This window comes from Coloeus monedula, assembly GCF_965178545.1.
Source record: "Coloeus monedula genome assembly, chromosome: 9".
Classification (NCBI taxonomy): Eukaryota; Metazoa; Chordata; class Aves; order Passeriformes; family Corvidae; genus Coloeus; species Coloeus monedula.
The window spans coordinates 21982247-22005539 of NC_138789.1; the positions used below are offsets into that span (position 1 = coordinate 21982247).

Consider the following 23293-nt stretch of genomic DNA (forward strand, 5'->3'; position numbering starts at 1 on the left):
TGGAAGCAGAACTGACAAATGAGAAAAAAACTTTCCCAGCAGGAGCTGCTACTCGTTCAGTTTTGGAAACTTTTTGCTGGTTTTGGTGTATTTTCAGTTCAAGAACTGGCTTGTTCAGAGCTGAGAAACAACAAAGGACTGAAAATAAAAAAGAAGGTTTGTCTTTTATCTTTCCATAATCAGTGAAAACAAACCAACCAACCAACTAAGGTGAGAGAGGATGAGATGTACTCATTCTAATATCTTGAAAGGCTGTTTTCCAGGAACACTCCTTCAGCTCACTGATCACTTCTTGTTTTGGTTTCACGTACCAGGTGTTTTTACCTAGAAAGTATTCTGAAATTTACTTTTCTTTCCGTAGTGAATATTTGCAAAGGAAAGAGGATTTTCCTAATAAAATCAATTCAAACTACCACTGGGGTACTTTAGCATGGCATTACAGTTTTCATCCAAAAGAGCAATCATGAGTAATTAATTTAATCACCAACTCTTCAAGAACAAATAGCAATTCACCATTTTTCTAATGTAAAAACTATTTTAAAATTAAGACTAAAGGCATATCATGTTACATAATCGATCAAAATAAATGTAGCAAAAATAGAGTATTTGATGAGTAAAAGAATAACCAGATTTAACAATTGGGCAGTGGTAAGGAAAGCTGCACTTGTTTGATAGGTGCTGTTCAGTAAAATGTGACCTTTTTTCAGGGAAACAGGTTAAAAAAGGGGCAAAATCAGAAGAAAATCAATTTCTGAATGCAGGTGATCTGCTGTGTGATTGAAATCACAACTAAAACCTGGGATTTTAATCCTTCTGATTTGTGTGAGTCTCTGACTCTCAGCAGAGAGACAACACAGGTGCCCAGCTCCACTGGTGTGGAGCCTGTGAATGCTGGTCTTTGCGTGCGAGTGCCAAGATTCCCATTAAAAGCTGCAGCTTGCTTTTGGCAAGCACCGCCTCAAACACATGTGTCAAGAATGGCAATGTCCCCATATATGTAAGACTGAGTCACTTCTTGGCAAGACTCAACTTCATTTTGCTGAGGGCCAAGAAAACAGCAGACAAAGAAAAGTTCCTCAGCCCAGGATTCTACAACCCACACTGGAGCTGACACATATCTAACCTGTGTTAGAGAAGAGATGGAAGGTGCATAAAAATGTCCTCTCCAGTCAGGGCCACATTCAGCCCAGAAGGAATCCTTAGAGATGAAATATCAACCTAAGAAAGGGCATGAAAGAATAGGCTTCACACCCCTTTTGCTCCTTTCTGATCTCCCAAGGAATTCCTGCCTCCTCACTCTCTAGAGCAGAACTTTTCCATCTCCTTATCCTGAAATATTTACATTTTCCCCCTTTCTTTACCTTTTCCCTGCAAGAACACAATGACACCAGACCTGCACCCATCCCACCCCAAGGCAGCTGTATTTGCAGTGTATGCAGATACATTTTGGTGTATTTGGGGACACAAATCACTCTTCTGCCCCCTCGATAAGCTTTGCAGCTCACTTGCCCATGAACAGAAACCAGACAAAAGCTAGAACATGAACTCTGTGCAGCAACTTGCTGTACGTGCAGCTGTGTGTCCCAGGGCATGTGGGGAGACTCCACTGTGCTCTGGCACGAGCCCGTCCTGCCTGTGTGCACTAAGGTGCTTCCCATCCAGAATCCAGCCTTGGTCCTGCAGGTGTTGAGCACCCTGAACCCTGCAGATTTTGAACATGGTGAAGGAAAGAAGATGAAGCACAGAACAGGACTGGTCCCAGAGCATGTCAAGTGCAGGGATTTGGAACAGATACCTGCTGAGACAGTGAAACAGAAAGTGATTTGAAAACAAAGCAATACAGAATCCATCAGGCAAGATGGCAAAATTCTTTGCAAATTGTTTGCAAAAACAAGTGGCCATCCACTGCAATTTTTCTGTCAGATTTGAAGGGAAATATCCGTGTTGTGCATTCCTGCATAAGCAAGCTGAGGCTTCACAGGAATGTTTGCATCTCCCTGGATCGCTCCCCAGACTGCCAGGAAAGGAGCTACACAGACACTTACACAGCACGGTATCTGTGAAACGTGAGACTGGCTAACAAATCTCCTTGCTGCTGCCTTCTCAGCCCTCTTTGGTTTGCAGATTTTTGGCCATCAGTGATCCACGAGGGCCATGAAAATCAGAGGCTGACCGCACCTTGGATGCCCCAGAAAGCCTCCTCTCAGCTCCCTAACATTCCCTCAACACTGCTGCACTCCAGGGCTGAGCACAGAGAAGGGAAGCTCTAGATGGCATGTGACCAACCCCAGATCCACAGCCAGCTCCTGTCTCACTGTGGACAGCAAGAGGCTGGCAGGCTTCACTGTTCTCCACTTCCTTCTGCAGCAGTCCTTGATTAGGGGTCATTTGTTCAGCTGAGAAGTTGGGCTGTGTTGGGAGCAAGGCTCCTTACAGTCAGAGAGGCAAGGGAAGGGCAGCCCTGGGCAGGGAAAGGAATGGATGACTCCTCCCAACACTGAAGCATGGGCAGTTGAAAGCATGAAAAAGAGATAGGTAAGGACTGTTCAGGCCACAGGGTGACCATCAGCAATTGGGATGACTGTGCCCAGTCCCAGTGGCCAGTATAGAAGGACTTGGCTGCGGATGACTGATGCCAGCTCCAGGATGAGGCAGCAAGGCTGGACCCAAGGAAGATGAGCTGCCTCTGCAGTGAGCAGTCCCTCCTCAGTCCTTGGCTTGGGGAACCTCCTGGGCTGTCACTAGAACCAACACCTGAGTCATGCCAAGGCCAGGCTGGGAAATGAAGTGGCCAGAAAGCCAGGAAGCTGGTTCTTTGAAAACAATGCCAGGCAAGGCATGTGTCTGGACACCAGCATTGCCCCAAGCCTTCTCCCAGAGGGACACTGGGCTACCAAGCCACCAAGTCAGCACCCCTGACAGCAGCTGTGCCTGGTGGTCCCAAGCTGGCTGGGAGGAGGAGTTCTTCTCCCCAACTCCAGCTCACTCTGGGGGACTCAGCCTGCGGTAAAGCCACCAGGTACACGGTGCCAGTGGCTACCACCTCTGCAGGCAGAGGATTGCAGACATCCAAGACAGATCTGCTCTGGAGCCAGCCCAAACGGAGCAGCCAGCAGGATGTAACACACAGGGCACATGTGCACCACTGGCAGTACCAAGGAGATGGAGACCGTCACACTGCTGGCCTGGAATCCTTCACAGCACCCATGTAAACCCCTTCCAAGCAGTGTGGGAAAGGCAGGTTTGCCACTGGGATGGAGAGCTGCAAGAAGGGAGCTTGGCTGCTGGGCCTCGCTTTCCACGGGCAATTAGCCCATGGCTTACTCTGTACTGGGGAGAGTTGGGAAAGCTCCTCCACAGAGGGAGTTTGGCAAAACCCTCCTAAAGGACTGGAATGGGGAGGACGTGAACAGCAAATCCCTGAACTCCGACAGGCAGAGGAGTCACAACTGTGCAAGACAACAGCACTGAAATAAAGGGGCAGAAACCAACAGCAGACAGATGATACTCCAGAGATGGGGCACTCTGTTGGAGTAAGGGATGACAGCAACAAGAGAGCTCATCACCTAAATAAAATGAGGAATGATGAGGCAGAAACCAACTCTGCATCTACCAGGAAACCCCATAAAAAGCCCAAGTCCTCAGAGCAGGACATGCACACACAACTCCTGCAATTCCTGCTCCCTGCCCATGATCCCCCCCAACATGGCACACAATCCAGGCAAATCTGCTCCCAGGCAGGGAAGCAAATTTTAATGCTACCTCTGTCAATAATGCAACCAGATCCATAGTTCAAAAGGAGCTTGCTAATTAAAAGCTGGTGAGCTTTAAATAATTCATCTCCTTAACTTGGATTGATTGGAGAGTTTAATGGTTAGAGTCTTGAAACAATATTAAACAGCCTCTTCAAGGCCCAGGTAGTCAGTGACTTTTCCAAGTAAATCATACCTCCTTGCAAACTTTAATGCTCAAAAGTCATTGTGGATGAAAGGCTGGGAGGCTGAGAGAATACCTGACCAAGAGGTCTCCAAGAGGCAGTCCACTGCTCTGCAGAGAAACAGGACAGACAAGAGTGATGCAGCCCTGAGTCACAGTCCTGTCTCCAGCCCAGTAAATCTGAGCTCCTGCCCGTACCACAGCCTGCTGCTGTACCAGCTCTGCATCCCCAGTGTTAAGCAGCAGGCAGATACATGGCCTCAGTGTCCTGGGCCAGGTCTCCCTCATATCACTTTGATCCCTGGTGCAGAGGAGTTGGGGGATACATGGAACTCTGCCACTGTTTATCTCAGAGCACTGTTTATCAGTTTATCTTGGAGCACGCTGCAGGACCACGAAACTCATCACACGTGTGAGCAAACAGGATGATCATTCAGTTCTCCAGCTGGGATCAAGCATCTTCACTCTGCAGTGTGTTTCCAGCCAGTTCCCAAGCCAGACAGCACAGCCTCCTTTCCAAGGACTGCAGCATCCAGAGCAACTGGAGAATTGGTCCAACAGGGAGAGCATTCCACCCAGCCTGGCGACCACCAGGTGTGCTCCAGGAACCTGGTGCTGCCCACATCCAACCCCAACCCAAGCACTGCTAGAGCAGTCTAGGAGGGAAGCAGCTCCCCAGCCAGGGGCACAGGCAGGTATGTCTGGCACACTGGCATGTGCAATGGACTGAGGGCATGTCATCCACATGTCCACTCTGCCCTGACACATCTTCATCCCTTCCACCAGGTGGGGACTCTGCAGCCCTTTGGCTGGTTCTCAGCACCCCAGACTGGACAATGTTTTGGAGCTGAGACACATCCACACACCCAGAGCAGCAGCTGTAGGGATGGGAATGGCATGGGGCAGCATCACTCACCTATCCCGCTGTGAGGCCTCCCTATGTGCTGTAGATTCAGTCCTTTGTTCATGTCTAAGAGCCCGTTCTTTGGCCAACTCCCCATGGCAAAGCTGTACGCCTGGAAGAGAGAAGCAGAGGGTCAGACATAGGCCATGTGCAGGCATGATCTGTACTTGCCCAGGTCAGACTGCTCCTGGGGCTGGCATGGGTCTGTGTTCAGGGGCTGGTGTGTGTCTGTGCCCACTGTGTTCAGTGTGGACCCACACATCACCCTTGCAGCAGCTCTCCTGGAGTTGCCCACACAAAGCACTCTCGCCCTGCCCTGTCCCACTTGATGCTCCTTAGAGGTGTCCAGAGCCTCTGGTGGTGTCCTGTACACTTGACAATCCTTGTGACAGAGGGATTTGCATCACTCAAGGCCACCTTTGCCATGCTGTGGGGGGGAAGCCAGGGGCTCTGAGCTCATCCCCCGTGTCCTTTAGATGCTCCACAAACATCCACCCACTCCTGCCTCAACAGGGCCGCCAACACGAGTCAGGGGATTTGGAAAAGGGTGCTCATTCCCAGTCTGGCCTGGCCAGCAGGCCCCTTCCCCTCTGGCAAGCACAGCCCTCCCAGCTCCCTCTCCCTTTCACCCCAAGCCCTATTTGCCTCAGTGCTCTCCATCACTGGCACAAATCCTACTGGGAGCCAGCACTGCTCACCCCACTGCACAGAGCCTGCAGTCTGGCCAGAGGGAACCTGCTCCATACCCACTGCATCCCCCAGCAGGGCTTCCAGGAGGGGCAAGGCAGCTGGGAGCCCAAGCAGTACAAAAACCCACTGGACAATGCAAACATGAAAGCAGCTGGGCCTCCATGTCACACGCACGGCTGTAATTACAGCCTGACAGCCACATATCTTCTTCATCTTGAGGAATTAAGCTCAGAACGCATTGTGAGCAGTAAGAAGGGTGCGTGGGCTTAGCATCGCTCATGCTGGCACTATCTTTGCTGCCGTGAGGGCCATTGTCCCCAGATGAGATCAGGTCAATCCAGCAGCCCGTATCTCCCTCCTGCAGCAGGGAATCATCGCTAACGGCAGCCACAGTGTGGCAGGGCACTGCCGACACCTTCCGCAGGCTGCAAATGCCAGGGAAATGCTCTCTGCAGCAGGAATGGGGATGAGCAGAGCTGAGGGATGTCCCCCACCAGCCCACCAGCCTGCTGCTGGGACCTCCTGCTGCCCCTCTTTTCTGCTACCTGCTGCTCTGTCTAGAACAGGCGGGTCCAGCCCCTGCGCAGCCCCTGCTGCTGGAAGCCCCCCGGGAGCCACAGGGCTTGGGGGAGTTAATTTATTAGTGGCCCACGTAGCCATTCATGCTGCTTTGTTACTCCTGCCTTAGCAAAACAGAGGGCTCCACAGATAATTAATAGACAGCATTGCTAATCCTGTTGGGAGATGATTAGCAATTAAAACTCCTAATTAAGTCTATGCATAATTCACTGAAATTACACTTTGTGTACACAACGGGGAGGTTTCCTTTGCCTTCGACAAACACGCATTGGTACGTTCACTGCCATGATCAGGATGCAGGCTGGCCAGGACAGGGTGGGGGGAGCCAGAGGCTGGGCTACAGGGTGGAACCCTGCCACCCAGCTGCCGGGCGGCAGAAGTAGTTCCACTTGGGCTTCATCCCACAGGGCAAACCCAGGCAGAGCATAGGAAAGCTCCCACGCTCAGCACCAGTGGACTGACAGCAGTGAGGGCCATCCCTGGGGAAGCGGCATCCCCGGATGAGGAAGGAGCAGGGGTGTCCCTGCACAGGGAGCTCCCATATCGTAGGCTGCCTTCCCAGCCCAGACGTCCCTTGGACTCTGGCCAGAAGCAACTGAGGGAGCACAGAGGGAGGCTGGCAGGATCCCGGGAAAGCCACGGGGACAGCTTTGGAAGGCTCCTGGCAGCTGGGTGTTAGTGCCAACCCCAGGCTGCCTCCCCTGGCTCTGCAGCAGCAGCAGCAGGGAGCTGGCAGCGTGTGCCCTAGCCCCCGGATCAGCACCGGGCCCATCTCGGCATCGCCTTCTGCTTTCCTGATCAAGGTCATTCGGTACAGCCGCAATACCTGAGCAAACTACCTAAGCAGCCGGGGTGGAAGTTGGCCTGACCACTGAAGGTCAAGTGTGCACTTATGCATATTCAAAGCTGCCTGCAGGATCGATCGAGTTTTAATTGTTTTTCCTGGGGTTTTGGAAGGAAGTGCCAGGGGCATTGATCAGTCCCAGACAAGGCTGCTCACACTCCGGGGCTGGCAGGGACCGTCACTGCTGCAGGCAGAGGGAAGTGCAGGCAGCGGTGATGGAGGGATGAAGGCAGGGGAGAGATCAGCCACCGCTGGCCGAGAGGAGGAGCCATTGCTGGGCTGCGCTGGAAAATAAAGTTTTTAAATTAAAAGTGGCAATTCTGAGCCGCCTGCTGGCAGCAGCCACACAATCAAGAGCAAAGAGCTTTGCTGTTTAATATTTAAAGACAACGTTTAATCTTTAAACAGGAAAGTTCTTCTTCTGACTGTTAAAGCGAGGCAGAAAGCGCCAGTGGCTCCCCAACACCGGGGTACCCAGCCCGCAGGGGTGGCCGTGGCCACTGGCTCACTGGAGCTGCTGGGACACTGGTGTCAACCACTTTCCTGCCAGCTCTGTGACCACACAGTGGCACAGACCCCTGTCCCTTCAGTGCTTATCCCGATGGCAAACTGTGAGAAAGTCTGAGATGCCCCTGGTTTGCTTGCAAGCCAAAGGATTTCAAAAAATGCCATGAAACCCTTTCTGTGAGGAAATTGCACTACTTTGTTCATCTCTCTGGTTCAGTCCTGGTGTTGCAGAGACTGGGTTGCTCCCTTTTAGGTCAGACACTGAAGCAGGGCTAGGACCCTGTGGTTTTTAATTTTTATCTGCATTTTAATTGATAAAAATGCAGCCATCTTTTAAAAAAGCTATTTTTAAATGGTTCTGGCCAAAATTCTGATTTAGAGAGAAACTCAGTATTTCTGATCTGCTAAAAACCACTCAAACAATGTTTACAGAATAATTTTCAAGCAGCCCGAATACAATTATTTCCATTCGTACCATCTCCTAGAAAGGTTTTCCTTTTTTCCTGATTTTGTTTGTAATTCTGTGAAGGCTACATTTACCTCCCTGCCAATGCTGCTCTGAAGTCAGATGATTATTAATTATATTTATTTACTTATACAATCCCATAGGCATACACAGCAGTTCACAGACAAATACCGCCCTGCGTCCCCGATGGAGGGATCTCAAATCAAAGGTAAGCAGATACTCCTGTGATAAATGTGAGCTAATAGCAGCAGGAGATTAGGAACATACTGTGTTTCCATGCACAGAGCCAGCACCACGGATAATCCACACCTTGTTAAACAAGTGCTGGTGTGGGGAGGTAGGTCATGATGTAACCTGCACCTCACATATCCTGCAGAAAATCCAAAAACCAGAAGTGGGGATAAAACATGGGGCATGGGGATGACGCATGCGCAGAATCACAGCATCTGAGGTTGGCTTTACAACAGAGCTAAAAAGGTCTGAAACCAACCTCCTGTTGCACCAGGTCACAAACCTTCCCAGTAGCTATGACGCATCTGCCTCAGACTGCAAAGAGCCTGAAACAAGAGCTCCGTGGCCTATTTCTGACAGCACTGGGGTACAAAGATGGTCCCCTGCACTGGGACAGAGAGCATGCCAGCGAGGCTGGGCAGTCCCATGGTGCTGGCTGCTAGTGCAGTTTGGCACTGAGGTTGGCCCACCTGTCCTTGCTGCAATCCCAGTGCACATCAGCGCCCCAGCAAGGCGGCAGCACCAGCACGGTTGGGTCCTGACGCGCTGCTCCCTGGAATTTTTTTAGGCTGCACACCATGTATTGTAAGCAGCACAGCTGCAGAGAAGATGTTCCAGGGGGTCAGAAAATTCCCAGAACTAGAACTTGTCAAGCTGATGTATTGATCTAAGTCAACTGAATAATGCTCCATCATTTATTTATGGGGAAGTGCCCAGCACACTTCACAAAAACTGGTGTTTGGCAGTCACGTTAAGGCAAAATTAAACACCCCACAGCATATAAACAGGCACCTGTTCAGAGATCAGAATAAGGGTGCCCCACAAATCCTCCCCACATGCAGAGGCAGGAACAGAGCCGGTCCTCACAGAGTTGCTGGAGCTCTGTCAGCAGAGCCAGCCTTGTTCTTTCCACACCTGTCGATGCTGTGACCTGCTGGCCAGCTCCTGGCCCCTCTGCCCTCTACTAGAGCTGCTGGCGTTGCATCACCCTGCACGCTTTAGCTGAAGGGCAGGAGGGAAGCGGACCTTTGTGCTTTGCAATGGCATGAGCATGTTCACAAACCATGGCAGCAAGAACTGCCAGGACTGGCACAGAGTATGTCCTGCTCTGACCAGCTGGGCAACTCTGTCATTTTATTTTACATGTCCAGCCAAGAGGTTTTATATGTTATGTTTCATCTGCTAATTGCAATTTTAATATTAATACAGACACTTTCAGGCAGGGAGAAAATACTTCCTTTCAGAAAAAAATCCTCCCAGGAGTAAAGGAGCTCAAGCAGTCTGAGAAGATGCTGAAGGGTGGGTGCTAGGGAATAAGAAAAGTGGTGGGTTTTGCTGAAAGTTTCCATTAAGAATTTCAAAAAGACACCTGAAAAATACATTGTTTTGAATAGACAGAAAGAAGCTGTGAGAACTCCCAGCTGCCCTTAGCTTGGGCAAGCAGCAGGTACCAGCTGTGCTCCCTCAGGATCAGGCTGGGCACAGCTGATGGCCCGATCCAAGGTGAAGCCCCTGACATTTCTGCAACAGAGAAAATGTCTTTGGAACAGCAAAAGCATCTTCCTCCTCCTGTCATGTCAGCTGTGCACTGGATCCGCCCAAAATAAGCATTTCCCATCTAACTCCCCTTATTCCACTGCTGCCACAATGAGGTGTCAAGGTTTTATATTAGCTTGTATGGTGGGAAGAAAAAAAAGCGGTCATGTCTATGACTAAGTGGGCTTTTAAACATAGTTTGAAATGTTTTTAGTGACTGTAAGGTTTTGGGGCTGGGAGTATCTTGCAGGACATCCCTGAATAGCACTCAGGACACTGGAGGCTCCAGGGTGTTCCCATTTTAATTGCATGCCAGTCCAGGAATGGGAACTGGACAATTCTTGTTGGGATTTCTTGCCAAGCAAATTTACCAGCACGATATGAGGCAAATGTAACACCACTGAGGGGCTGACCCCACCGCCAAATCATTTAGTAGGAGGCTCCTGGACAGGGCTGAATGCAATTAAAGAAGAGGCAGGTAATGACTAAGCAGCTTGCCAAGCCCCAGATGACAACAGCGGAGCTCCTCTGTCGCAGGGAGGGCACAGAGGAAAGCGTGCCTGGCAGGATGGAGGCACGGAGCCCGGGATGGCTCTGGCAGCACTGGAGCCTGCTACCCTTGCTGGCTGTCAGGAGGCAGGAGCTAAACCCAGGTGTAATGTGTCCCTTTTAAGCAGTTTAGTCAGAAGTGCTGCCACATTCACAGCTTTTCAAGTATTTTTAAATCACTTACAAAAGCAGGATTAAATGATCAGGAATTCCATTTAATAGGACAAATAAAGAAATAACAATCTACTCCATCAGCCCTGTGGAAGGCAGGTTTGATTTAAGAAAAAAATAAATAAAAAAATAAGTATAAAAGAGGGAGAGAAAAAAGGAAAGGGAGGTGGAAAAAAAGGATAATGTGTGTTTACTCAAGCAAAGAAAAAAATATTTAAGTGATGTAGGGGAGAAGATTGCAGTAACTAGTGAAGAATAACATCGTCTGCTTTGCTGTCAAATCACACAAGAATTTCAGTAATAGATTCTCATTCTGACACTCAATTCAATTCGAAGGTGATCCTGCTTTATCCCAACACATCAAATATTAAACACTCGTATTAGCCAGGGTGCCGTCGCCTTTCCCGGCTTAGACGCGGCAGGAAGCTTTTCCCCTACTTTCTCTCACTCGCTATAATATTCTCAATGTTATCTAAACATGCCTTCATACACTGGGGTTCCTTATCAATCCCATTTGGGGAGGGAGGGGGGTGTACTTAAAATGGTATTAGTTTGGGGGGCTTTTATTATTATTATTTCCAAAGCTTTTCAATTTTGTGTGGAAAAAGCTTAGAAAAAAGAGGTGGAGGGAGGGGAGGCAGCGAGAGAGGGAGAGGGAGCGCGGGAGCGAGAGAAAGTATAAAAAAGGGAAAAGCAGCCAGCAGCTCTTGTTTGACTGATGCCTTTCAACAAGGGCAGTCTAGCTTGTCAAAGCCCGGGCTCGAGATGAATTGGCATATCTATTCAGCCTGCCTCTGGATGTCATGCAATACAGTTTCATATTCCCAGATAAGGCACGATAAGCAATTGCTGCCCTGACACCAACTCCATCCATCCCTGCCTTTCTGTCCACGCATATTAGAGACCTCTGCTGCGCCACTAATAAGAGGCATTTAATTTTTACAAACACAGTGGCAAGAGGGGCCTCCAGACTGACCAGGTACAGCATCAACACCACTCATGTTTAATTAGTTTTTCTCAGTGCACTGAGAACACTCAAAAGTGGTATTGGGTGCACAAAAACAACTTTTGCCCAACGTAGCATCTGTGAACCTAAGCCAATCATTACAGAGTGGGGGTGACAAAAGCATTTTGTCCTTTGCCAAATATACCTGCAGTGCCATTGCAGGACATGGTTTATTTGGGGTTTGGGCACAGAAGGATGCTGGGGAAGAAGGGAGCAGTGCCCTTTCCCAGGGAACATCACTCTCCAGAGCACAAAACCTCTGAGAGCTGTGGGAGTAGGAGGGCAGCTGACACACTGAAAAAGAGGACACCATGCAGGGGGGCTGGCTCCACTTGGGTGAAAGTAAGGGAAAACTGGAAATTCCTGCCAGTGAGAGGATGAGATCTGGACAAAATCCCCTCACATTGCTAAAAAGATGCTGGGGCCTTGCCTGGTACTCTGCCCTCTTCACACAAGGGCTTTTCAAAGAACAGTGCCACACAGCCAGCTTCCCTTGTGTCCTGGATGCAGGGAGCCTTTAGCAAGCCCAGCTGGTGTCCACTTCAGTCCATTTGCAAAGCTGCTTGTTAGAACAGAAACAACTTTATGCCTCACATCGAGGAGTAAATTAAACAAATAAAAAGATGAATGGTCTGTTTTTTGAAAGGTGAGTGCTGGGCACACAGGAACTGCCTGGCTCTGCTCACCTTTGGGAAATGCTTTACAGAGGGCAAGTTGCCCCCAAACTGCAGGAGGAGGACAGGTCAAGCTTAAGGGAAGGCACCAAGATGTCAGAGAAGATGCAGAGGATGCAGCACAACTGTATGTGCTTTCTCCTTACTAAAAGCAGCCCATGCCATCAGAGCTCTGTCCATAGGAGCTCTGCAAAAGGGAAACGGAGGCATCTCTTGCCTTGCCTATTCCCATTCAGACACATCTGAGCAGCCTCATCCTGCTTGTGTCCTGGCAATATCTCAACTCAGCCACAGCTGTACAAATTCACTGCCAAAACTCCTCTGAACTTCAGGAGGGGTAGGATGGACCCTGCAGACACCAAGAGCCCCTCTCCAGGGTGCATTTGGATGCTGTGGTCCCATCAGGCAGCAGGAAGGTGTCCCTGCTGCCGTGTGGGATTAGCATGCACCTGGCTTAGGCTGCAACAGAAACACGCTGGTGTGCCTGACTCCAGGGTGTCAAAGTGCCAAGCGGTTTAGGCTTCACATTTCCCTGTGTTTGAACAAGAACAGTCTTTGCCTTGCTCCCAGGCTACGGATTATCCTGGATAAAATGTTCTTGACTGCGGTGTGCTCTGCGGCTGGCGACACACTAGGTTAATACCATGGAGATCTGGGTCAAAGCCCTGGGTTTGGTCACAAGCAAAACAAAACTACAGGTCTGGGTTCCTGGAGGGCTGGGAAATAGAGCTGGAGTGTGCACAAGCCAGCGCTGGCCCAGGACAGGTGACAAGCAGAGCCATAAAACAACCAAGAAAGCAGCCCAAAGATGGGCTGCTAGCATGACCAGGGGGTCTGGGCGACACATACCCAGTGCCTTTCCTGGTCTGGGACAAGTGGCAGGGCTGACTTCTCATGGTGTCCCTGCATTCCTGGAGGCACTGCAGGGAGACAGACCCAAGCTGGGTTATTCTGATGTACGCAATTGGCTCCCAGCACTAAGATACACCAGCAGCTCCCGATTAGTGCCTGAAAGGCAGACACATGACGACATGGCAGACAGCTTCCAGGGAGTACCTACACGTGGCTGATTTACCCTTCCAGCCCTGGAAGGACAGGCTCACATCCTATCCCCCGACCACCGCAGCCCCTGTGGGGCCAATTCAAGCAGGAAAGCAGCGCTAAGCCTTTCCCTACGGCAGCTTTGTGGCCAGCAGAGCGGGAAGCTGGGTATGATACCAAGGAAAACCCACAAGCGCACTTCATGGATGATTCACCACAGGCACAGAAGCCTCTCCATACGGACAGGGATGGATCGGTCCAATTCTGGCTGCTCCTGAGGAAACTGGGGGTTCACAGGGAGGGAGAAGATGCCTCTAACTGTGCTGGAAAACAGGAAAATGTTGACATTGCCCCTTAATCAGACCCAGCCTCAGCCCCTGGATACATGAGGACAGAAATGAGCATGACAGGGCCCCAGCAGATGCACCTTGCTGCAGAGCTGAGCTGTCAGGGAAGCTGCAAGGTGGATACCTCTCACCCTCCCTGGATTTAACTGGAGATGAACAACCACCAAAGAGAGCTGCAGTTCTGCCAGATTACAATAGGGTGGGTAACATCCATCACTCTTCTCTTTCCAGGGCCAGACGATGGCTGTGATGTTCAAACCTCTCCACAGTCCCCCAAACACACACCCCTTTAATCTAACCCCAAGCCTTTCCCAAGCAAAGCTGGCACTGGGCTTGCTGTCAAAACCTTCAAGCCTTTCAAGAGGGGGTATTTTCCCCCCTCAATTTCTATCTTTACACACGCACACGCTCGCCTCTCCCTCGCTCGCTGTTTAATTTCCGTGTGAGAGGGAAGCAGGTGCCCGTGCTCCCGTGAGCTCTCCCTTCTCTAGTTTTTTTTTCCCTTCTTGGATCCTGCCCCATTAGTTTAGTGCCCAGCCATCTGCGACGTCTCCTGTAATGCTGTCCCCCTTGTGTACCAGGGAGCTTTTCCATTAGCGCCTTTAATATTCTGACACCTTAGCACAGGCTGCTATTACATTCAAACACTGATCGCCCTGTGAAATTACATCGCAGGGCTTGCTAAAATGGAATTGTGTATAATCAGGCTCCTCCATGCACTGTCAGTCCCATCACAAATACAACGTAAAGCAGGCTTATGGATGGGCTTAGCAGCTGCTACAAGTGTATTTTTTTTAATAGATGAAGTATCCCTTATTTAAAGCATTTCCTTAAGAAAAAAAAAACAAAAAACAAACCAACAGTGAAAGACAAATCAACAGCTGCTGCATTATGTTAACCATACCACTGGTCTCTTAAAACATGTTATTTAATAAGGTAGCTATCTGTTTATCTATAACTATATCAAACAGAGAAGGAGGGTGAGATAAAGATAGTTAAACAGACAGCCGAGGAGATATCTGCCACTGGGAAATAATAGCTAAATAAAAAGTACTATTATTTACTCCACAGTGGGGAGGAGGGAGAGCCAGCAATTTCCTCCCAGTGCTGCACAGCCTCTGGTTGGTAGGGGCAGCCTGTGCTAGCCTGCAGGTACCCCAGCTCACCTGGCTCCAGCCCACTCATCTCCCCATGACTGCAACCGATAAATCTGGGGGGAAAAAACCGAACTCAGGACCCACGTACCGAGGCTGCAATGCAGGAAAGGTGAGAGAGGGCAGGAGAGCTATTCTGCTGCCAGGAGCTGGCCTGGTGGGGCAGCCCCCCACCTCCGCACAGACTGAGATCAGCTCAAATTAAGGCAAAATTTGCCACAGCAGAGGGTCTGGGTGCATTTCTGCAGGAGAGACTGATTTTTGTGTGGCCAGCACACAAGGGACCAACTCTCAAGCTTTTCTTTTTTTTAAATTCCAGCTAAGGAAGTGATGGATTAGGACAAAGGTATTTCAGGGGGATGCAGGAACCGGCAGGGACGCAGATGATGTGTCAGAGAAATGAGCTCCTGAGCTCCCCAGCTCAGAGTTCAAAATGCTGCCTCTTACCATGCCCTAAAGGTTATTCTGTCTGTCTGCTGTGAAATGCGACGGCACATCACCTGAAGGGAGATTTCCAGAGGCGCTGTGACCCTTCTGCTATCTCCTCTGAGAAGCCTCCGCAGGAATGATGAGATTGTAGCTCATTTCCACACACCTTGAAAGAGACGGGCTGGATCAAACGTGCTGAAAGCAGAAGCAACACATCCCTGGGACTCATCCTTGCCTCCTAGCAGGGAGTGTGCTCTTGCTGTAACAGGCTGGGAAACTGCGTCCACCCCACTGAAAGACCAAAGACATTACCTTTCATCCTAAGCCAGGATGGAAAAGCCAAAATATTGTCTTGTTTCACTGTGTGGGAACAGTTCTGCTTGGGAACCACAAAGTAAAAGCCAGTGACAGAACTGTTGCCCTTTAGAATGGAACAATCTATTCCTGTGCAAAACACTGCTGTGACATTTTGACTCCAGTTTTCCCAGTGCAAAATAAAGCCATTTGTCCAGAGCAGACATACTGCTCCTTTGCACCACACACAGCATGTTTCAGCATATGGTGGTCTGCACATTTTTGGCAAGGACGTCTCTGGAGATGGTTCAGCTGCTGTGCACAAACATGCCAGATGGGGAGGATGGGACCATAGAGGGCAGAGACCCACGGACAGGTTACCAAGAGAAAAGCACGTGGGAGGTGATGTGCAACTACACATCCATTCACAGTGCAGGTGCCAGACAAGGCAGTTCAACTGTCTGGTTTCCACAACCTGTTGTTGCCACAGTTAGGTGCTTGCAAGGTGGCAGCAAGAGACGGATGCCAGGTGACCAGCATGTTCACATCTCAGTTTCATAACCTGTTTGTAAAACCCAGGCCCTGGAGGATGGGAAAGAAAGCAGAGTGATCCTGCAGGACCTTCTCACCACTTCTATCCTGCATGTCTTATCACACATCTCCCTCAGCTCACATCCTACAACCCCTTCCATTCTCATGCTCACCAGGTCGGGTCTTCTTGGGACAGATACATGACCTTCTCTAAAACAGCTCTGGCACAATGCAGAGAAACTGGTCCATCCACAACAGACCAGAGGAGCATGGAGATACCTGCCCTGCTCCTTCTTACCTCCTCCTCCCAGACAGCAAACAGGCAGGAGCAAAACCCAAGTTTTCACTGCAAAGCAACACTCTAACAGTGGTTGGAGCCTCTGAGTGCTACTGCTCTGCAAGAATTGAAAAAAACAGAGCTTCTCTGCACTCCCACAAGATGCAAAGCTGCTCAATGGAGAGGCAGCTGGAAGAACGAGAGAAAAGCAAGAAATACAATGCACAAGACATCAGGGAAAAGATCAATAAAGATTACTAGGGCAGCAGCCCATCCCCTGCCTGCGTTGGAGGCTCTCATGGCTGCAGTGAAGGAACACCAAGGAAGGCTAACAAGGTGCTGCTGTGCCAGCGGCTAGGGATGATACCTGTCTAATCAAAGATAGAGTTTACACTGGATCATCTAAGCAGCAGCTCTTCCTCATGATTATTGACTCAGGTCAGGGTTAAGACTGAGGAGGTTAAAGCAGAGGCGCCTCTAAGAGCTGCGATGGTTGCGAACACCAAGCAAGCAGCCCAGCTAGCACAGAGCCTGCTGGGGTAGCAGCAGCAAAATTGAGGCTCCCTAATTTCAATGGAAGAACAAACAGAAGGAGATGGTCTGAGGGGCTGGGCAGCACATCATGAGAGAATCAGTTTGGAGAGAGGTTATGAAAGCAGAGAATAAAGGGACCTGTAAGGAGAACATGGCAAGGTCTTGAGAAGAGGTTATTAAAGGAGGCATGGGGTGACGACCCACAGCAGCTATAGCCAGGCAGGAGTCTGGGGCAGGACTGGCTACCTGGACTGAAAAGGGAGCACCAGCACCATGTTACAGTCCTGAGAAGGTGACAGAGAAAATCATGTCACAGTTGACAGAAATGAAGGGCTCTGGTCCTCAAGAACTCAACTCATGTCTTCCAAGAGAGTTTAAGGTACCTCCACAGCTCTTTGCTGCCACCAGGCTTCACTGACCTCCAGCCAGACTGGGCTCCTGTAAGGACACAGGGGGCCACCACCTTCTCCTGCAGCCAGCCAAGCAGGGTCTCCTTACTGGGCAAGCTGGGACACTCTCTGATTATGGCTTTTAACTGTGTCTGCAGTTCTCCTGTAAGGTGCTGGGAAGGGCTGTGACACGCAGACACATGGATGCCCCTGGGCCCTGCTCCCTGTGGAAGGGGCCATCACTGCTTCCCACTGCTGAGGCCCAGATTCTGTGGCTCGGCTGGCTCTTCCCTGTCAGCGAGCCTGGGAAACGCTAGTAGGATTTGCCTCCTTGCTGCCTGCTGATGATACGAGACCCGAGGACCACATCCCAGGAGCTCTGCCCAACATTACTGAGCATGTGTAGCAGGGGGATGACCCCCACCCAGCCATGGCACAAGGACAGAGCTGAGGGGTCATGGAACACTCATCTCATTCCCTCAGCATCCTTCAGCTGCCCTCTGAACCCATCCCTAACCTATATGTGCTGTCTCAGCTCTGGCTGTGGCTGGTGGAATGACAAAGGGGAAGTAGGAGCAAATGTCCCCAGAGAAGAGCTGGTCTGCAGCTGGGGGTTGGAGGGCTCAGATGTGATGAGTAGGTCCATAGGCTGTCCAGAAAGTGCTTGGCTGTGGACCACTTGGCTTTCCCAGTGTGGAACCACAGCAGGCAGCCTGCCCACTGCCTATGTGCCAGCAAAGAGTAAGAAGCTGGTACAAAACAAGGTGTCCCAATTAGTTCTCCACTAATCTCATTAGATCTCCATGGGGAGGACTAGAGCTGGCGAAATGACACAGCTGCCTCCTTGACCAGACACTCAACCTTTCCCACCGACAGCATTTTATTTTTCAGATTTTTAACTTTCAGTACTGTGTTTTGTCTGGCTCAGCAGAACCTGCCCTGCCTTGAGTCCTATTGCTCCTCACCAGCAAAGCACAATTACATGTGTACACAAACAGGCATTCAGTGATCGTACACAGCACCCAGGCTCTCTGCTCCAGTGTCAGGGAACAGCTGCTGGGGCTGCAAATCAGAGGTGTAAGGAGGCATGGGGCACCAGAAGGCAGAGCTGATCAGGAGGACATGGCAGAGCACACCAGATCCCTCTTACTCCCTCCCTGAATGACAGCAAGCCATGCAAGCATGCCTGCCCTCCCCACTGCTGCCCCGCACCACCCCAGAGAGCTGGCAAACAAGCTTCAAACCAGACCGCTCCTTGTAATCGGAGTCAGTCAGTGTGTGTGTTACGCTTGAGTTGATGGCTGGTGTTAAATTCAATGCCTTGAGTATTGATTTCCTTGCACATCCCGGACTTTGTTAAAGGGTTAGCCATGAACTGAGATCAAAGGGAGGTTAACTCGTTTCTCGTAAGTGGTAAAGCAGACCTCTAGCAAACCCGGGCGCCAGGCCTCCTCCGCAGAGGATGCTCCATGCATGTTGTTAGCTACCCCAGCTGCCTTGAAAGCCAGATAAAGTCACAAAGCTGCCTCAAAGCAGGGAATAAAAATGATCCCAACAACTCCCCACGGACCCCCAAGCTATTATGAGTGCACACTGGGGACAGGCAGCGTGGGTTACCATTTCTTCTCTCCAACCTGTCCCCCACCACAGGGAGCTGCTCCCCTTGTTTGGCCACAGAAAAAAGGGGGGAAGCAAGCCTTTGCTAGCTGCACCCCAAAGAGGCTGCCCCTGGGGGCTTCGAGAGAGGGGCAGAGCCCTCCCCAGGAAGACTGGGGTGTCCTAGAGCTATGGGTGGTAGAGAGAGAAGGCAAAGTGCTGCTTCCCAAAGAACCACCTGGAAGGGACATGGCACCCACCATGCCATGGCCAGGTGTAGAGGACAACTTGAGCCAACACCACCATCAGCATCACCTCAACCTGTGTGGCAATATGCCTACTCCATTTTACTTCACTCTCTTCTTGGCTTTCCCTGCCCCACATAAAGAAATGTTGGCACTGACAGCACCAAAATCAGCAGGTTTTGCCAAGGCAGTAAGAGTTAAGTGCACAAATAACATGACACTAACAAGCTTTACCTTTGTAATTTTTAAGGGATGGAGGCAGGGAAAGAGGTGTAGGAGGCAATCTGAAATTGTTATCACTAGTATTAATGAATGCCCAGAGGCACCGAGCAAGAAGCATCCATTTCAGACGAACATCTGTCAACAGCAAGTGGTAAAATTTCAGAAGTAGCTAAGGTACTTCAAAGCCTGGATTGCACCAGCTTCCCAGGAGGCTTAAGCACCCAAGTAATTTCTAACAGCAGGGCCCTTGGCCCCTAAATCATCTGGGCACCAATGTTATTCCTCAACTCCTCTACTCCAAGATCTACTTGCAGCACAGTACAGCTTTCCAGCAGCCATGTTTTCCTTCAGACATTCACTGGGTTTCACTGGCACTGTACCTTCCACCCCAGGGTGGCAGTATGTCCAGTCCCCACCTCTCCCAGGAGCCAGGCAGCTTCAGCTGAAGAAATTACAGCACACTTTGCCCCCACACCCCTAAACATCTCAACCCAAAGCACCCAGCAATGCTGGTGGCATAATTCCCTGTGTCTTGCAGCACTGGTAGGGAAGAGGGACCCATCACAGCCCATCTTGGGGGTGAAATCCTCAGTGGGAGCTTTATTGCTCAGCACCGGTAGTCATATTTAACTATGAGGTCCTCTGTATGGTGCTAAACAGGTAGTCCCCCACTCCTTCTCCCCTCTCCCAAACTCCTGCCACCCAGCACTGCCCCAGCAGCCAATTTGTTTTTAAGTGAAAGGTTTATACTGAAGTGCTTAAGGAATATCTGCTCAGTGCCCAGCATACCAAGTGCTGAAGATTTCACTTAAACTCTCAGCATCTGTGTATCTCAACTAAATTAAGCTATTTGCTATAAAAGAGCGCAATGACAGTAATGGAATAATAACAGCATTAATAAAACACAACAATCCTCGAATGAGAAGTGGACGCATCAGCTAGCTTCAACCAAGAGAAGAAGGCTATTTTAAAATCACACACAAAAACCATCTGGGGGTGGAGAAAACCAACAAAAGCTCCGAAACTCAGAGGTCAGACTGAAATTATGTTTTTAACCTCAAAAGAATGATGCTTGCCAGAGTCTTCACATCCAGAGAGCTCCCATGCCAGTTGGAAATTAATTTCCACAGCTCCCAGCAAAACAAGGGCTTAGAATGGGTATGCTGGCTCCACAAAAGAGGGGTGGGAGCACTCTTTGGGGGGAGGACACAGAATTAAAAGCCCAAAATAGAAGTGATCCCTCAAGCATCAGCAAGGTTTATTCTTGGGGACAGACACAGTGGAGCAGGGGGTGATGCTGCGCTGAACGTGTGACTGCTGAGCTAGTGACCAGGGCCAGATGCTGCTACATCATTATGCAAACATCCAGATGTCTCAAGCTCACCACATTGCCATTCCCCTGTTGGTGGAAAAGTCGCCTTCGTTCCATCCACAAATTCTTCCTCTTTCCTTTGTTTTGGATAAGGACAAGATTAAACACATCCCCTTCAGTTTCAAAGTCACCTACACACTATCTGTTGCAAAGATAAAATAGCCCTGGGACCTGCAGTACAGTTGGGAACAGGTGTACCTGAGGCAAATCACATCCCTTTACGGGATGAGATTTAGCACATGGTGATGATAAGAGCAATTAAAGTGCACTAAGCATGTTGTGCTGTATCTCTGAGGTCTTGCCACAGCCCCATCCTGTCCAAGGGAACACCCCAAACTTGCCTTGTGGGGGACTGGGAGGGTGGGTGACCCTGGGAAAGGGAGAAGGTGAAGGAAAAGGAGTCCTCTGTGTTCCCCACCAGCTTCTTATTGACCACCATGCTGAGAAGTAGCAGGTTTGTACCAGCAGCAGGCAGGGTCTTTGTGTTTCTCTTACAGGTACATTTGTCTACCCCAGGCCCTGCCCCACAGGCAGTGAGAGCCAAGTGCCTTCCCTGCCCAGGCTCCAGTTTAGCTGCTGCCTCTGCAGAGGGTACATGAGAGCTACTCCTCTCCTCACCCCAGCTGCCCAAAGCCCACGTGCAGATCCCCTCGAAAATAATGTGGGAGACAGATGTCACCTCTTCTCACTGACATGGATGGAAACATGACCCAGGTCACAGCTGTGCAGGTGAGCTCACCACTGCCTACCCTTGTGCTGTGGCACAGCCTGAGCAACACAGAGGAAACTTGAGTTATCCCTCACTCCAAAAATGCATTAGGCAGAAGGTGGGGAGCAGCTGGCTGGCTTTCCCACAGCACAGTGAATACCACCTTCAGGTCCATTTGCCTTTTAAAAAGGAGCCAAGAGGGACCAACAGGTCACTGGTATAGTGCCCATAGTGCCAGGCTCGTGTGCTGCAAGATGGCTGGAAGCCTTCTAGGTACAGGTCCACAGCACACGTCCTCCTGGTGGTCCCCTGAGCAAACAGGTTCAATTAGACTGACCAATCTCCTCCAAGCCATCCTCCAAACTTGTACTTTTCTAAATTCCTATGGAGAAAATGCCAGCAGTTGCCCCACACTTGAACAGGCTGCAAGTTTCTTTGTTTTCATTACAAATTCCAATCCTGATGCCTTTTTATTTTTTTTTTTTTAGCCATTTCTGCTCTGCCCCCCGGAGGTGCTGCTGTGATTGAATGAAACACGACCCCAGGCTCCAATAAGTGTATTTCAATTACATCTGTCACCATGTAACAATGTAATGATATATCATGTGATATTAAATCCATGGTAATCATATCAGCGATTTTTTTAATAGTGCACTAATCACATTATTACATCTCTATAATTAACAACAGAAGGCCTAAAAATCCTGGATACAAACCAGAAAGCTCAGAGGGTCCCTAGCTCTTGCCTGGGAGAGCCCTAGAGGAGAGCAGGATGGCAAGGTGCTGCCCGGTGGGCATGGCACAAGTGAGCAAGGGCACAGGAGTTTGGCACCAGCATTGTCATGCAGAGCATGCACGTAAGACCAGATTCTTTCCCAGTCCCAGACTAAAGCAGAAACAAGAATTTTGGAGCTGGGAAGAGACACTTGTACATCTCATCTTGCCCAGCACTGCTCCCTTCTCTTCTGCTGGTCCTGCACTGCCACTTTTCCTCCAACAAACCAGCTCCTCTGCTCTGTTAAGTGCCTTGTGAAAGTGTCATCCTGAGGCAGACAACCACTGCTGGTGCCCCACTGGAGAGGGAAGGACAATGTCTTGAAAAGGAAGGATGAGCCTACCAATACATCCTTACCAGGCTGCTGGAAGAATGACATCATTTTCCTTCTCCCCTTGCACCAGCTTGAGACGTGATTGAGAGAACCCCACCTAACACAGCCACTGCAAGGCCTGAAGTCACTCTGATTTTTTACAGCAAAACAAATCTGTCAGCTTAAAACTGAAAACTGGTGAGAGCCCTTTGGAGGACAGTGGTCCTCTGGCTCACCACCTCCACTCAAGCTCTCACCTGCATGGCTGGAGCAAATGGGGCTGGGGTCCAAAGCACTGACTGACATGGACACACCCTTGTGTGGAAGGGAGTCACTCAGTTTTGTGTGGACAGGCTGCTACCCCCAGCTCCAAGCTGTATTCTACTCCTCGCAGGATGAGGGCAGAGGCAGCAGGGAGCAGCAGGCGGCAGCCGGTGCAGTGTGCCGGAGTGTGGGGAGTCCCGTGCTGCACCGTCCCTGGCTGTGACAGAGCTTTCTTCCAGGTGCAGCCTGGTCAATCTAGCACTTTCCACATCACAAGCTGATCTGAAGAGAGCCTCATTACCTGCCTTAAAGTTCCAGCCAAGCACTTATCTCTTAAAGACAAGATTTAAGAAATATTTGACTGATCATTTTTCTCCTCATTTAGTTTGGCTGCGCTGAACCAATTCAACCTGTGAAGTTGAAATAGTGAGAACAGGAGGAAAAGTGTGGGCAGGCAGTTACACCACACACCGCACACAGTGTCCCAGCTCCCCTGCCAGCTCTTCCCAAAGGGTCACATCCTGGCTCAGCCTGATTGACACAACCTCTCCTGTTCCAGGAGTGCCCATGGAGCATTTCCCAACATTAAAGGGGAGACATCTCTTCCTCCCCACCCACAGTGGGACAGGCATTTGGGGGATCACTAAAACCCTGGCATCCAGACCATACCTTTATGTATACTTGGAAATGCCAACTGCATCAATCCCA

At 50.1% G+C, this 23293-nt stretch overlaps 1 protein-coding gene across 1 annotated transcript in view; it reads right to left on the reverse strand.

Annotated features, from left to right (window-relative positions):
- The window catches only part of ERI3 (ERI1 exoribonuclease family member 3), a 130074-nt gene that overhangs the window by 31815 nt on the left and 74966 nt on the right, over positions 1 to 23293 (reverse strand). Inside the window, exon 7 of the mRNA XM_082286756.1 lies at positions 4853 to 4952. Within this exon, the coding sequence (XP_082142882.1) occupies positions 4853 to 4952 (100 nt within the window). The remainder of the gene's footprint in view (positions 1 to 4852; positions 4953 to 23293) is intronic.